This window comes from Meleagris gallopavo, chromosome 14, assembly GCF_000146605.3.
Source record: "Meleagris gallopavo isolate NT-WF06-2002-E0010 breed Aviagen turkey brand Nicholas breeding stock chromosome 14, Turkey_5.1, whole genome shotgun sequence".
NCBI lineage: Eukaryota > Metazoa > Chordata > Aves > Galliformes > Phasianidae > Meleagris > Meleagris gallopavo.
In genome coordinates, this window is record NC_015024.2 from 15,980,205 (window position 1) to 15,993,661 (window position 13,457).

General features: G+C 48.3%; 2 protein-coding genes across 2 annotated transcripts; one reads left to right on the plus strand and one right to left on the minus strand.

The window, feature by feature from the left end:
- Nucleotides 1-8: 8 nt before the first annotated feature.
- On the plus strand, nt 9-2,262 carry GPR27 (G protein-coupled receptor 27). The gene has a single exon (XM_010718732.3). The coding sequence runs from the start codon at nt 54-56 to the stop codon at nt 1,194-1,196; it is 1,143 nt and encodes a 380-aa protein (XP_010717034.1). The 5' UTR covers nt 9-53; the 3' UTR covers nt 1,197-2,262.
- A 7,522-nt stretch (nt 2,263-9,784) lies between these two features.
- Nucleotides 9,785-12,878, minus strand: PROK2 (prokineticin 2). The gene is made up of 2 exons (XM_003210193.4): nt 11,468-12,878; nt 9,785-10,693 (listed from the first exon to the last, which is right to left on the minus strand). Exons 1-2 carry the CDS (start codon nt 11,648-11,650, stop codon nt 10,568-10,570), a joined length of 309 nt encoding a protein of 102 aa, XP_003210241.1. The 5' UTR covers nt 11,651-12,878; the 3' UTR covers nt 9,785-10,567.
- Nucleotides 12,879-13,457: the final 579 nt, after the last annotated feature.

Below are 13,457 nucleotides of genomic sequence, written 5' to 3' on the forward strand. Positions count from 1 at the left end.
GGAGGTGGAGGAGGAGGAGGAAGAGGAGGAGGAGGAGGAGGAAGAAGGACCCGATGGCGAACAGCAGCGAGCTGGGGAGCAGCAGCAGCCCGCACCTGCCCAGCGCCGGCGGCCTGCTGAGCGCCTCCGGGCTGAAGCTGGCCACGCTGGGGCTGATCCTCTGCGTGAGCCTGGCAGGCAACGTGCTCTTTGCTTGGCTCATCCTCAAGGACCGACACCTGCACCGTGCCCCGTACTACCTGCTGCTGGACCTCTGCTTGGCCGATGGGCTCCGCTCGCTGGCCTGCTTCCCCTTCGTCATGCTGTCGGTGCGCAGCGGGGCCGCCTGGCCCCACGGGCTGCTCAGCTGCAAGGTGCTGGCCTTCCTGGCCGTGCTCTTCTGCTTCCACGCCGCCTTCCTGCTCTTCTGCGTGGGGGTCACGCGCTACATGGCCATCGCCCACCACCGCTTCTATGCCAAGCGCATGACGGGCTGGACCTGCCTGGCCGTGGTGTGCATGGTGTGGACTCTCTCCATGGCCATGGCCTTCCCTCCCGTCTTCGATGTGGGCACCTACAAGTTCATCCGGGAGGAGGAGCAGTGCATCTTTGAGCACCGCTACGTCAAGGCCAACGACACGCTGGGCTTCATGCTCATGCTAGCGGCCGTCATCGCCGCCACCCACCTGGTCTACATCAAGCTGCTCTTCTTCATCCACGGCCACCGCAAAATGAAGCCGGCCCAGCTGGTCCCGGCCATCAGCCAGAACTGGACCTTCCATGGGCCGGGGGCCACGGGCCAGGCGGCGGCCAACTGGACGGCTGGCTTTGGTAGGGGACCCACGCCGCCCACCCTGGTGGGCATCAGGCAGGCCACCCACAGCCAGATCAAGAGGCTGCTGGTGCTGGAGGAGTTTAAGATGGAGAAAAGGCTCTGCAAGATGTTCTACATGATCACCTTGCTTTTCCTGCTCCTCTGGTCCCCCTACATTGTGGCCTGCTACCTGCGGGTTTTCATTAAGGCCAGCTCCATCCCCCAGGTGTACCTGACCACCTCTGTCTGGATGACATTTGCCCAGGCTGGGGTCAACCCCATCCTTTGCTTCATCTTCAATAAGGAGCTCAGGGTCTGCCTCCGAGCCCACTTCCCATGCTGCCAAAGCATCCAGAGCACCCAGGGCACCATCCTGTGCGATCTCAAGAGCTTTGGGATGTAGGGCGGCTTCCTCAGCCTATAAAAAAGAAAGATGGATACCATTTTCCATGTTTCTGCATATGATCTCAAGAAAGTGTGACCTGTGGGGGACGTACTGAGCCACCACCCGGCACCCAAACATTAGGCTGTAAGAAGCTATTTTATTTATTTTTCTATACTCTGCGTGTGCTCTCCAGAACATAACAGGTTGCTGACTATGGAAACAGGTACTTGAGCAGAACACCCCCAAACCTTAGGCTGTACGAAGCTGTTTCTCTTTGTGATTATGTGGTTTTTAACAACAAAACAGGGCTCCAAGTTTCTGGTCTTGCTTCTAACGTTTCTAGACATGATTCCAACAGATATGGATTAAGGCCATGACGTTTTCTTTTTTTTTTTCCTATTCCTGTCTGTTTTGATAAAGGCTTAACAATTTTACTCATGTAATATTTGATAAAAGCCAAGACAATTTTATACTAAAGTTATTTTTGATGACCTCAAGAGGTGTTGTTTTCTTATCATTTGATTTCAGTGAAGAACAAGAAGAGGACGTTCCTGGTGTGGTTTAGTGGAAGTCGGTTTTTGGTGGGATCTGTGGGTTCATTCATTCTCAAATGGTTTGAGTATTTGAAGCAGTTACTTACAACTTTTGCCTGACATGCAAACAGTGTAGAACTAATTTCGATTTTCTCGTTGCACTATTTATTTGGTAATATTTCAGAACTATTTGTGAAATGTGATTTTAAAATACCAACTTTAAAACTAATCAACTATAGCAGTTTTTAAAAACCTAGATTGAAATTCATATTTTACTGCCTTTATAGGAAGTTATCTACAAACCTGGGTAACACTTGTACATTTTGACTGTTTTCTTTAATAAAATCTTGAAAACCTTTACTGTATGTAATTGTCTCAGAATGGCAGCATTCTGCTTTGCTGACAAATAGCTTGTGTATCTGGAAGGTTGTATGTCTTGTGTCTGAGTAGATTTCACAGCCGAGGTTATTATGGACAAGCACAATCCTTACTTGCTGTTAGATCTCAATTTAGGTGTTTTTACCAATAAAAATGACTGATGCTATTTTTAAGGAGACTTAAGTTCATGATGGGCAACAGGTTTATATAGCGCAATGGTAGAGCAGAGACTGTGTGGATCACTGATTTTAATTGGTGATGCAATTCCTTAACGTGATGGCTTGGGTAATACTGGTCTCAAACTGTATTCTTAATGGATAACTTAAACTTACTCAGCGTGGCACATCCTAACTTGCTTCATTTAGAACAACTTCTTTGGAAGTGTTTCAGCTGGCAGCACGATGGCAGGATCCTGATGTGACTCAGAGGAAGCCGTGCCCGATGCGTTGCTTTCAGGTGCACTGTGCAGCATTTAGCAAACATCAGTCAGCGCCGCGCTGCTGCCTGTCACACAATGACAGCAACAAGCTCCGTTTCCATGAAGAAATCACGCCTGAGCTGGAAGCAGTTCTGCAGTCGGAGGCTGTTAGCCATCAGCTGAGCAATGGCTGTAGTGTGGCTGTTAAGGACAGTGCTCCTGGGTAGGGTAGAACAAAGCAGGACTATCGCTTCTAGATCTGTTAGTGAAAGTGCATCTGGGTACAGCAGGAACACTGTCAGAACTTCAGGTCACGGCAGAAGCTGGCTATCAGCACTGCTCGTCTTTTCATCCTCAAGTGCCAGTTTGTGGCCTAGTAAACCTGGATGAGTAATCCAGGTAGAGCTGCTGTGAAGAGGAACGTGCAATGCATTGATGCTGTTATTAGTAATTGCATTCCAAATGTCCTTTGTGTGCCAGCTTTACTGTTTAGTTCTTTTCTATGGGATTCCAAATTGCGCAGAATCATCTCCTTAAAGTTTAAGAAATCTCTTGTGCAGATAAAGTATTTCTCTGGGGCCTAGAACTGTGATCTCCAACTGAAGTCTTGAGTTCTCATGCAGCCCATTTAGGAAACAGCCCATGTTTCCTCACTTATGCTATTAAAAGTGTCAGATATTTTGGCATCCCAGCTATAAGTAGTGTGCTTATGATTCTATTTAAACCCCAGAGATGGGAGAGCAGTTATTTTAAAACAGCCCTAAAAGCTGCAAGGACCACATTTTTCTCTTCCAGGAAAATTAAGCACAAGTTGTGTAGTAGGTTGGACATACAGGGGGTGATGAAATGCCCTTAGGTGGGTTGGTCTGGTTGCTGTCTGCTGGATGGAACCACTGCCTTGTTGTCACCACTAGTGGCAACCAGACCCATAGCAAAAAGATACAGAGAGATGTAAAATGGGTGTCTCTACTGTACATTTTGCTTGCACGGAGACCTGTCAGGACTTCCCTTAGGACAGAATTGTTGCCTTTAAAAGATAATTTGGTACCTGAGGTCCTCCTAATACCAGGTTGCTAATGATTCTAGCTTCACCAGCACAAGGGAGAAGGAACTCCAGTAGCTTTAATTCAGGCTCTAGGGTGTTGAACAATAGAGCTTCATTCCAGAAAAAGAAAAAAAAAAAAACAGTGAAACTAAGTATAAAAGGACAGATAGGTGGCAGAAAATGTAGCAGTGTTCAGTGACCAGCGCTGCTCTGCAAGGCCAGCCTGGGGCTGAGCATGCCAAGGGCTGGGGGAGCACCAGGGGATGAGTATTCCTTCTGGAATCTGAGAACAGATAAGGAAGTTTCAAAAAACAAACAAAAACAACCAAGCTGAGCATCGCCAAGGCACAGCATTAACACGTTCTCACAGCGTCCTTCAGTCTGGATATGGGGAAAGTGGGTCACAGAGATTAACTGCTTTGGCCATGCTCGGAGAAGGGGAGTCAGAGGATGACACCTGCTGTGAAGTGGAGGAGTAAAGCAAAGGAGAATGGGCTGAATCCTGAAAGCCCTTTCTGGTGCTGGTAGGACACCAGAGGAGCAGCTGTGAGCTCTGTGCCATCGGCTGCCCATAGAACACCAGTGCTCTGCCTCAAAGTGCTAATGGACGGAGCTCAGCAGGAGCTGAGTGCAATAATTACCTCCTGCGGCCACACGGGAAGCTATTGCAGCTTGTTGTGCAAGTGCTGGGCTCACGTGCAGAAACTCAGATGCTTTGAACCTGTTCCCATTCCCTCTAACCACAATGCAAAGCTATGGTGAGCTTAGTGGGCTGCATGGCAGCAGGGCACTCACCTCTCCCACCTCCCTGTGCTCAGTCAACGTGCAGATCAAATTCTTTCCATAACCCATAACAGGACATTTGTGATGGTTTCATATTCTCTGGGCAACAGGAGTCGGCATCACATGAAATGCCATCATCATCCCCCCTGGAGACTCTCCACTGTCTGGTCAGAGCTCACAGCACGCTTGCTGTTGCATGGCTGTGGTAAAGAGTTGCAGTTGCTGTGCTGCACTGGGAAATCTTACTGCTGCTGGCATCTTCCCTCACTCCCCAGGTATTTAACACATTCCTTGCAAGCATACCCAGCAGAAATCTCGCTATGCTGTGTCAGCGGAGGCTTTAGCACAAATTTCTATATCAGGCCAGCGTGAAAAGTGACACTGATCTGAAATCTCAACAAGTACTGCCTTATGGGCATCTCTGCTTCGCAGCACTCAGAGCCTGTGAATACTGCAGGGTGCCTCTGTTGTTCAGCTTTGGAAAGTTTGCTGGGAAGAGCTGAAATATTTAACTCTTGCGTATTACATTGATGCCTGAAGATCTCATATTTGGTGGTGGAGGTGTGCAGGGGACATGTAACCCATGGGCTCTTGCTGTTTGCTCTGACAGTGCCAAGTCTGCACCAGGGGAGACAAAACTGCCTCCCAGAACAGTGTGAAGTCAGTTGCCTTGAGGAAAAGGGCAGGAATTTGGCTTATTCCTATAGCAGCAGTTCTTCCCCGGGGCTCTACCTGGCTGTGATACAGCTCCACCTCCGGCAGGCTGCTCTGCCATATGCTGCAGGACTGCCCCAGGACACACCGAGCTCAGCTCAGAGCTGGCACTGTCCCTCCCTTCCAAGCAAAGGATGCTCAGCATTGGGCTGGATCTCTGCCACCTGCCTACATGGTTACAAACAGTTACGTTTCCTCTTGCAGTGCTGGCATTTGCTCAGAGTTGCCTGCAAAGCACCCAGCAGAGCAGTGGCTCGGGCAGCGATGCACACCTACAGGCAGAACACGATGCCAGGTGGCTCAAGGCACTGCATCAACTTATGCTGCAGAGGAGGGATTCTGTGACATCAGAACATCCCAGAAACCATACAACATACGTTTATCTCAAACCAAAGTGTTATAATAAACACGACAAAGGAGCTGTTTTCTAATAGATCTCCCCTACGATCCCCCCTACAATTTTTAGCACGGCTTCCTTCATAGTTGCTCAGAACTGCAAAGGCTACAATTAGGCATTGTGATAGGAACCAGGAAGCATCTCCTATGCTGGCTGTTGGTAAACCCAGGAGTATCATAACATACACAGCAACCACAGCAACGGAGCCATCAAAGAGAGACCATCCCTGAAGGAGTTCTCCTAAAAGCTGGCATAGAATGCTGGGAAGGGGCTGATAGAAGCCTTACCCCAACACCTTCCCATGCTGGTGCCCTCTAACGATGCTATGTCATTGATAGGGCCTCACTCAGTCTTCACTCATCCATTAATTGTAGAGTTGGTGACTGAGGGCTGAATTTCCAGTGGGCCTTTTGCACCACTCTGTCTTTCCCTAGAGCTGATGCTGAACATCCCTGAGCCCATTTTCACTTGGCCCATGTCATTGGCTGCTCCACACCTTGGTGTTTTATCTGAAAATATGATTAATTATTCTGGCTTACCTTTGTAAAACCCAGAGCCACTGAAGGCCAGAGCAGACCTTTATCACAGGCAAACAATCACTGACTATAGAAGCTTTCATCACTCAGCTTTAAAGTCAAGCTAAGCCTTTAATGCAAGCCATTGCATTTCTGTATTTCAATTCATGTTTAATGACCTCAACACTTGCACTATGCCTTTGATCTCATGAGTCACGCATGGTCTGACTGTGGATGCATTTATTGGAAGGCCACTTTCTTCAGCACTGTGTTTTTCACCTCTGCTGTGACCAGGTTGATGCCGCAGAGCACTTTGTGTAGGAGGCTTTCAAGTTCAAAGCGAGTCTTGCAAGGACACAGGGAACTGTGAAGTCCTGGCTAATTTTAGGCACTCATCAGTGCTGATAGAGTAGGCAGCAATCAGGCAATCTCCCAGCAAAGAGACACCCTTCCTAAAGCATTATTTACCGGTGTGCCATTAAAAAATGCAGTCCTATGTTTGTGGAAGGATGATTAATCATTGGAACAAGTCATCCAGGGAAGGAAGGGTGCTCCATCTGTGAGCGGCACAGCAGGAGCCCATGTGCCCACCCACAGCAAGCAGCCACACTGTGCCCAGGGCTCTGCCTGAGTAGCATGGGGTAGCAAAAACCAGGAGCACTTGTACACAGAACCACATCCTGTCTGTCTGACAGCAATTGGTCAGACAGTGAAAGAAAGGAACAATACCCAATATCTCTCCTTATAAACACCAGTGCAGTTCTTGGAAAATTTAGCAGAGGTAGAGCCAAAAGGGCTTTGCCATTAAAAAAAAATATCCAAAAGGGGGAAACACAGGCAGAATCAGAAGTGGAGCTGAAGTCTGGGTGCTTTCTGACAGTGAGAGAAAGAGGGATGATTTAGTGAAATATAACCTCCCTCCATCAAACCGCTCAATCTGTTCCCATCTGTCACCCGGGAGCTGAAGGAGGCAGTGAGCAGCCCGGTAGCTGGGTGAATCAGTGGGGCCCTCCTGCTCGTTCCCCCTCCATGGGCCCCATACACAGCACTGCACGGCCAAACCCAGCTGGGCAGAGGACATCTGGGTGCAGAGGAAGGCAGCTGAGGATGCAATGTACAGTCAGACCAAGGGGAACGTGGGCACTCAAGCCAAGGAGCTGACAGGGCAGCGTGAAGCCACGGTATGATATCACCTCTGGGCATGGAGGCGTGCCCACTTTGTCCCTGTAGATCCCAAACACTCAGAGGACGACGTTTCCTTACTCTACGCTTACACAACCTCTGCCTGAGCAAAAGTGCTGATGTAAGCCAGCCCCAGGTCACCAAAGGCTCTGTTGCAATGCGTGAAAGGTCTGTTCGAGACTTCAGGGAGTTCAGAGGAACCAGAGTGGAGGGTGAAATGACGACAACCCAGCAGCCAGAAAGCTTCACCATTGAACCAAGAGGGTTCAGGGACCCTCCTGGTAAGGCTTCATCCATGTGAGTGGGAAAAAAAAAAGGAGACAAGAAAATCTCCTTTTTGTGCTGAGAAAGAGCCCTCAGATACCCACATGAAGCACAACAAAGCATGCTCACATGTGCAAGAGAAGTAAGCAGGGCTTGGTTCTGCTCACCAGACTGGGAGCCAGCCACCTTTCAATCTGCTGCTGAGAAGTGTTCCAGCTGTAGGGTTTACAAAACCACATTACATTTAAATCAAATTTGATCCCTTCCATGTGCTGCAAGGCAGTGGCAGAGATATGGAGCCCAGCACCATGCGTTGGGTTCCACACAGTGCCTCCTGCCCTGGGCTGGTTCTGCACACACCCAAGCCCTCCCTTTGGGAAATTGTAGGTGATTTTCTCTAAGTCTGACGTGCATTAAGCTCATCTCCATTCCTGTGCTCACAGCATTGATCAGTAACAGCTGTACCCCTGCTGCTTTGGCATTTCATTTCTATCTAATAGAGAGAGGCACATTGATTTTGCCGTTATCAAAATCCCCTTGTATTTGCACAGCCTTTTCTCCTCCTGCAATTTTCTAATTCCTTCTGAAAAACATGTTACACATTGTCAAGATCAAATTCCTGAGACATCTTGTTTAAATCAAGGGACTCTCAGCACCTTCTGTTTCTTTTGAATATCCATCTGTGCAGTAATAACAAATCAGAGTGCTGCTGGAGTGGGAGGGTGTCCACAAGGACCCAGGGCTGCACTCTGCTCGCTGGGGCTGCACAGCATCAGGGCTCATCGTGCTGACAGTGCAGATCAGCAAAGGGCCTCTTTGTTGGGCACACGATGAGATCTCACATGGCGCAGCCACAAGACAATAACAAGCCCAAGGTTTCCAACCCACCTTCATAATAACATGAGTAGAATCACAAATACCCCATTTCACATACCTTATAGCAACCCCACACAGGTACAGGCTGTTTTTCCAGTTCTCCAGCCCACCTGGATGACCCTCAGCCTTGCACTAACTTCAGCTCCTCCTGCACAACCCAGGCCTTGTTTAGGGCAAACAAAATCTGCTCAGATCTCAGCCCCACTGACCCAACAGCCAAGAGAATTTGTTACACACCATTGCCTACACCCAAAGACTTTGTAAGGCTTTCAAAAGGGGTATTACCCAGTGGGGGATTATATGCAGGAGAGTGCAGACAAGGCCACACTCCAGCTGGGCTTTGTGCTGCTCCCCATCCCTCAGGCTCACAGGTGCTGCCTGCCCTGCAAAGCACCTCGCCTCACCTAACTAATTAGCAAGGAATCAAATTAAGGCAGCAGCTCATTATATTTTGCAGTGTCCTTTCCTATAATGGCTTTTTACTAAGCCAAAATCTGGGATAAACAGGGAACTTCTCCCAGCTTGAAGTGATAGCATCGTTATTCTGTAACACGCCTGTAATATCAATATTAATACAACATTAAAGATTAATGCACATATTTGTATTAATAATTAATAATATTTCTCCAATATTAATAAAACTGCACTCAGCATTAGCATGGATCTCTTAAGTGGAGAGGATGAAGGAGAGCTCTACAGCCAGAAGCTGATGCAGACCAGGCCTGCAGTTGCTGCAGGGTCACAGCACTGGCAGCCAGGAGCAGGGCTGAGAGCTGCTGCCGTGATCCATTCTGAGTGCTTTGTGGGGATGAATGGAGTGAGAGGTGGGGACACACACACAACTGGGCTGCTTCTGTGTTCCTTCCTAAAAATGGAAGCCCAGGCAGAACCTGAGCAAGTCTTAGTGGGTAAAGAGGAATGCTGGCATCAGGACATGAGCCCTGGACTTGGGCTGCTCTGAGCCAGAAAGGTGCAATGCTATCCCTCCAATCTCTCCAAGTCTCTCTATTTTTCTAATGCCAAAGCAGCAGCTCCAGTGGCTGCTTGCTGCTTCCAGAGGGCCGTGGGGGCAGGTGCCTGGTGAATGCACTGGGACATGTGTCCTCTCAGCAGTACAGGTATTTGCTCTAGTGTAGCACGCTCGCTGCTCCATCCCATCACCACCACCAGCAAAGGCTCTGATTGTTGGAAGATGAACAGCTTCCCTTTCCCAGAGTCAGCATACGTTTGCGTGTCTGAGAGCAGAAATGTGTGAACCTCACACAAACTATCAGAATTCCATCTCCAGGGCCACAAGTAAGCGTGGAGTTGCATGGTACTCCATAGAGAACCCACCAACTGCACGTCTGACAGGCTGAAGGCTTTGAGGCACGTGCAAAGACAAACCTCTCACATTAACTCCTCCGACATTCCCCATCCTCCACTCCCAGAGCACAGCTTGGTTGTGATAACAGGGATGCGATCACAGGTTACACTGAATAAAAACTGAAAACCACAATGACAAAATAATGTTATAATATTAAAATAAATCAAATAATATACTGCCATTATTCTGATACAGAATTTTTACACAGCAAATTCGGTACATATACAAGAAGTCAGGCAGCCCATTACAATAAATGTCAGGGTTCCTTTTTTAATATAAACTGCATCTTAATACATAGTTTGGGATGATCAGGTAGTTTTACACCAACTCCAGTAACAAAGACTTTTCCTAATCTCAGAGTATTAAAATAACAGAGTCTTGTAATGCTTTGAGTATTGAAGTGCTTTGGTTCTGTCAGCCACTTTTTAAAAGTGTAAAATCTACATCTATTGGTTAAACATTTAACATGGAGGTGTGCCTAACTTACACATAGTTATATTAACCAAGGAGTGAAATGGAAAGGTGGGTTTTTGGTAATTGTCATATGCTTCACTCCGTATAATTATTCAAATCTCAGTTCGATTCAAGCATTCCAAAGTGTAAAAACGCAGCCAAAGTTTTCCAAAGGTGATAACTATTGTGGCTGGTTTCATTCTGGTGTTAAGCTGGAGCCACACAGACAATAGGACTGTCCAGCAACAGAGCTGATGTCTGAAATCTGCACTGCGCAGCAAATCCCACTTCGCCCACCCCAAAATGAAAGTCCTTCAGAAAACTTTGGCCGCTACAGCACAGTACAGCATCATCACTGTGATGTTGGTGAGGCAGGGAAGGATGGGTGAGGGGTCCCCAACGAGTACCTTGCTCATCACAACAACAAACAGAACACGGGCGGCTCCTCGCACCGAGCAGCTCCTGCTAAAAGAAGACGTCTTCTTTCCTGAAGTCCGGCAAACACCTGAACTTGCTGGGTGATGCCCGCATGCAGGCCAGGCTGGGGAGGCAGGGGCAGGTGTGGTGCATCCGCCGCCCTGGGAAGGGCACCTGGAAGGAGGAATGCGGGTGTCAGCAGGGCACGGCCACGGCAGAGCTGCGGTAGGAGCGCTCAGAGAGCAGTGCCCTGCAGCCTGTGCCACCGGCAGGATGTGGCACCATAGGGTCCCTCAGTGGCTGGCTCTCCCTGCCCAGTACCCCTTCCCACTTCCCTGCACCTTACCCCAGCCCAGCCTGGGTCACCGACTGCAGAGCTTGCAGGAATCGCACCTCTCGGCTGCCTGCGCAGCACAGAACCTGCAATCACAGCTCTGCTGCTGGCAGGACTGACTCACAGCAGCTTCCAGCAGCCTAAGTGATATGTTCTAAACCTTCCATATGCAGAGCTCTGGGTTTAGGATGGGTGATAGCAGAGACACAGGAGGGATGCAGGATCTATGTGCAAGGTGCATAATAGCAGTGATGCCACCTACAGACGTGCTGCAGACCCTGCCCTGTGATGCCATTGGATTGCTAATAGCATCAAGCTGACACCATCTAGTTGCTGAGAAGGAAAGCAATAGGTGGGGAGCCAATCGCCAGATATCTGTAGGTCCCCTGGAGGTCTCCAAGGTGCTGGTGTGGCCATGGGGTCACCACTGATGGGGACACAAAGCTCTGTTCCACCTGGTCCCAACAAGGATGGAGCGGAAAGCTCCAGAGCCTGGGGGTCTGCTGCCTGTATCCCCACCAGGGATAAGGATGCTGTTACAATTCTGCACATCACAGGGCCTATAACCACAGGGGCTATGACCATTTGCAGTTGCAGCCCTGCACCCTACTCACCCGGTGGCTCAGAGGATGGCACTCCTCTCCTACATTGCCCATCGGTGTGCACATCCGCAGGCTGCGGATCCATAGGCTGACAGCACAGCACATCCCTCCTCCACACTGCTGGTCTCTGTCGCAGGCCTGCGGTTCCAGAAAGTGAAATTGTTTATTCTGCTTGCATAAATACTTTCCACCCATAGCCAGAGCCTAAGGGAGCTCAGGGAGATGCGAGGACACAGGGCACCAGACAAATGGAATCCCATCTTCCAGAGAAGCTAAGAATTGAAATCATCCATGAATTTAAAGACTTCTAGAGACCTATTCCTTCTAGCTTCTTATGGTAATGTCTGATGGTTGAGTGCCTTTCAAATGCAAGTGCTTGATAGGTTCTATTAGCAAACTGCAAGTGGAAGTAGATAAAATATCAGTTTAAATAGGGAATGTATGGCTGTTACCTAGAATTACATATAACTAAAAGAAGTCCCGACTGTATAACTGAAAACTCTTTGTGTGAGTGCCCATGCCCAAGAAAATGTAGTAGCACATACCCTTCAAGGGGAAACTTAAATTATCAGTCACTTATCCAATGCGTTTTGTGGCCTAGATAAGCACAAACTAAAATACAAGCTACTGGGTATATTTCAAAAACCAGAAACCATGAAGTGCAATCCATGAAGTGTATTAGGGCTTGGAACAGGTTACTGCACATCTTTCTTTTTGTTGACCAGAAGATCATCAGACTCTCAATCATATGCACTCATTGCCAAAGCAGTGAGAAATTCTGTTAGTTAAAGGTTCTGATGATGCCCCAACAGTAGGGTCAGGCAGCTTGCTGCTCTCATGTCTGGCAGTGGGGCTGAGAGGCCAGAGGCACAGCAAAAGGCAGCTTCTAAAAATGCACCTAAAAGCCAGGAAGGCTGCGCAGCAGGACAGTCATTGAGTCAATGCCTACAGGTCTCACCTTGGGATCTACATGATAAATGCCAATAGATTGCACTCTGCTGAGTAAACACTGCGCTATTTCAAACAGCAATGCCAGATCAGCGAGTAATTTAGGGAAAAGCTGTTGCAATTATTGTCAGTATGTGTGCAACCCAATGGCCAGCACTTCTCCTCAACACATGTAAGGAAGCAGAGCTCTGTGCCGTGAGCGAGCCCAAACATGCAGCATATTTACTTAAAAGAACAGCGTGGCCATAAAACTACCAATGCAGCCTTCCAGGTAGGTAATGTTTGTTTTCTTTCTTCTCTCTCTCAAAATAAAATAAAACAATCCTTCTGATGGTATAATTTTACCCTAGATACAGGACTGATGGTCTTGGAGTCGCTTTGCCTGCAGCAGAGCAGTGCAAGGGATGCAGAACAGTTTGGGGAGAGGCAAGCAGTGCTGAACAATGCTATGGTTTAGAACTCACTCTCATGCACACACATATATTCATCTGGCAGAGTTTTTAAGATCCCCCTTCCAAAATGTTTGATGAGCTATTAAAGCATGCATCCCCAGTGCTGCTGTTCACAGTGAGCAGCAACATGAGTTCACCCCGACCCTCCTGCCGTGCTCTGGGCACAGCTCATCCCCCCTCAGTGCCCCATTTCACACAGCTTTGTAGAAAACACAGCCTGAGAAAAAGTCCATGAGAAATGCTGGCTCCGAAGCCAGCGGAAATCAGCACGTGAGCTGCCACAAGGTTCTGTTTGAGTCTTAAATTGCAAAGAGCACTTTGTCTCAGAGGATGTGGATGAGAACACGTATGTCAGCTTCCACCTGAGATTTCCCTTTTCATTCAGAAGCCAAAAACCCATCAGAGCAGCTCGAGCAGAAACACACTGCAGTAGTTACCAATGTAACGTTTTTAGTATCAACGTTTTTGATTTTTTAACGCTGTGTGTCTTTAATCTATGATTCAGAGCTTCGCAATTATTTAATTTATTCATTATGCTTTAGAGGTGTAGCCACAACCTCAGCGACAGGCTAACATACACCCGTCCTCGTTGCTCGAAACAG

What these genes read in the sequence shown, in the direction of transcription:
- PROK2 (XM_003210193.4), bottom strand. Translation starts at nt 11,650, where the DNA reads ATGGGTGGAAAGTATTTATGCAAGCAGAATAAACAATTTCACTTTCTG. An exon ending in GCCATCCTCTGAGCCACCGG is followed by an intron (nt 10,694 to 11,467) that starts GTGAGTAGGGTG and finishes TCCTCCTTCCAG; the next exon opens with GTGCCCTTCCCAGGGCGGCG.
- GPR27 (XM_010718732.3), top strand. Translation starts at nt 54, where the DNA reads ATGGCGAACAGCAGCGAGCTGGGGAGCAGCAGCAGCCCGCACCTGCCC.